Raw genomic sequence first — 2,078 nt, 5'->3', positions numbered from 1 at the left:
ATTTTTTTCTCATCATAGTATCTCCATCTGGTCCCTCCTTTTTTGGTTGTGAGTCCCTCCTGGAGAGAAATATCAGTCTTTCATTTTGTTTTCTTCAATAAATTCCCCTGTTTGTAGACATCAATGAATTTACTTTCTGAAAGGGTTAGGGCATGGTGGCAAAATTAGCTGTCAAGCCCAAACAGCAGCAATGATTACACCCGACAACGTCATCCATCCCTGAAAACCAACCAATCACGGAAGGGCAACTCCTCTGACGTAATTTAACACATGATCCACAGCAGCGATGCTGTCTTCAGGGCGTCAAAAGGAATTCAGAGCGTGTCTAAATCACCCACCTCTTATGAGACGGGTAGAGCTCAACGGTCAGCACGTCCAGGGAGTTCCAGGAGGCAATGCTGATCCCACCAAACAGGCAGTACAGAGCGATCATGGCTGACTCGCTGTTGCCGAAAGACAGGAAGAAACAGCTGACGCAAGAGATGACGCTGGAGCCGGCTGTGAAGAGAGGAGCCAAACAGAGAGACGTGGTGTGATTACTCTAGACAAGTGTTTGTAGGAAGGAGTGTTGCTCTGCTAATGAAAATATTTTTAGGTTTTATTAAGAACTGTTTCCTATTTAGTTCCTCTTTTTATCCTACTAAACAAATTTCTAAATGCAGCTCTTAACGGTATTCACTCTGTTGTGGGTAATAAAATCATTTGGAAGGGATCCTTCCTCCGGCAGCTGTAAGACTTAATATCCATCAATGCTCCCAACAAGCTGAAAAGGTGTTTACACCCATGCTGATTTCTGCATAGTTCCTTTTTTACTCACTTTAAATAACATCCTGCTTTCATTTTTTTCAAATGAGGGTATTGCTGCTCTTTCTTTTACCCAATTACTGTGGAAATAACCAATTTTTCGTTCTTTATCATTTTTTGTGACTGCACATTATTTATATTCAAAATTATTTTCTTCCAACTGCACTGTATTTTGGATTTTTTTTTCACTTAGATCTCTTTTTATTTTCTATACTTCTGTGACCCTTTTACACACTGCAAAAACGATCTGGAAAAGAGTAAAAATGTCTTAAAATTAGTGTATTTAGCATAATTCAAGCAAGTACACTGGAAAAACGATCTAGAAATAAGTAAAAAGGTCTTAAATTAAGCATATTTACCCTTAATTTGAGTTGGTAAATGAGATAGTTTGCCAATAGAATGAGTATTTTTACACTTAAAATGAGATATTTAGATAAAATGCACTTGAAAAAGGACAATTATCATTGTGTTTTCTTATTTTAATTGTAAATTGTCTTGTTCCATTGAAAAAATGTCTCTTTTATCTCCTCAATCCAAGAAATAATGCACTTATTTTAAGAAAAAATGACTTATCTAGATTTCGTTTTTTTTCCAGTGTAAATAATACGATTTGCCAATGGAATTAGTATTTTTACTTAAAATAAGATAATTAGATAATATCCACTTGGAATAAGACAACGCAATTGTTTTTTCTTATTTTAGATGTGAATTGCCTTATTCCATTGGCAAAGTGTATCACTTAACTGCTTAATTCAAGAAAGAAATGCTCTTTTTTAAAGAAAAATAAACTTGCTTAGATTTCAATTTTTTGCAGTGCAATAATGACCGACGCTTTGATTCTGTTGAGCCATAATTTTCCCATCGTGGAAAAAAAGGATTTTTCTTTTTATTCCTTTTTATTTGGCTGTGAAATATTCACTCCTCCAATGAGTATCTATAATACAGGATATTTATCATATTTATGTTTTTTTTTGGGTTGAGATGAGGTGAGTGAGCAGATTCATTCTTTCTGCACTGCAAAAAAGGAAAATCTATACAAGTGTAATAAACTTGAATTCAGCATTTTGGTCTTAATACACTTGTTTTTCAATTAGGGATGCACGATATAATCGGCCCCCTATCGGTATCGGCCTTAAAACTGAATATCGGACATCGGCCACCCCACCGATATTTAACCCGATATTTGATCAGCTTCTGAGTTTCTGAAGTCAAAAAAAAAAAATACTACTTCTTCTTCTTCCTCAAAAACTTCTTTTTTACTCACTTAAAAACTT

At 35.1% G+C, this 2,078-nt stretch overlaps 1 protein-coding gene across 1 annotated transcript in view; it reads right to left on the bottom strand.

Moving 5' to 3' along the window:
* LOC107102934 (synaptic vesicle glycoprotein 2A-like) overlaps positions 1-2,078 on the bottom strand; it is a 38,108-nt gene that overhangs the window by 3,546 nt on the left and 32,484 nt on the right. Inside the window, exon 11 of the mRNA XM_015402401.1 lies at positions 339-498. Coding sequence (XP_015257887.1) covers positions 339-498 — 160 coding nt within the window. The remainder of the gene's footprint in view (positions 1-338; positions 499-2,078) is intronic.

The sequence above is a fragment of the Cyprinodon variegatus genome, unplaced genomic scaffold (genome assembly GCF_000732505.1).
Source record: "Cyprinodon variegatus isolate N-32 unplaced genomic scaffold, C_variegatus-1.0 Scaffold1345, whole genome shotgun sequence".
In the NCBI taxonomy this organism is placed as follows: domain Eukaryota; kingdom Metazoa; phylum Chordata; class Actinopteri; order Cyprinodontiformes; family Cyprinodontidae; genus Cyprinodon; species Cyprinodon variegatus.
The sequence above is the reverse complement of the archived record's forward strand: the minus strand, read 5'-3'. Positions and strand labels throughout refer to the sequence as shown.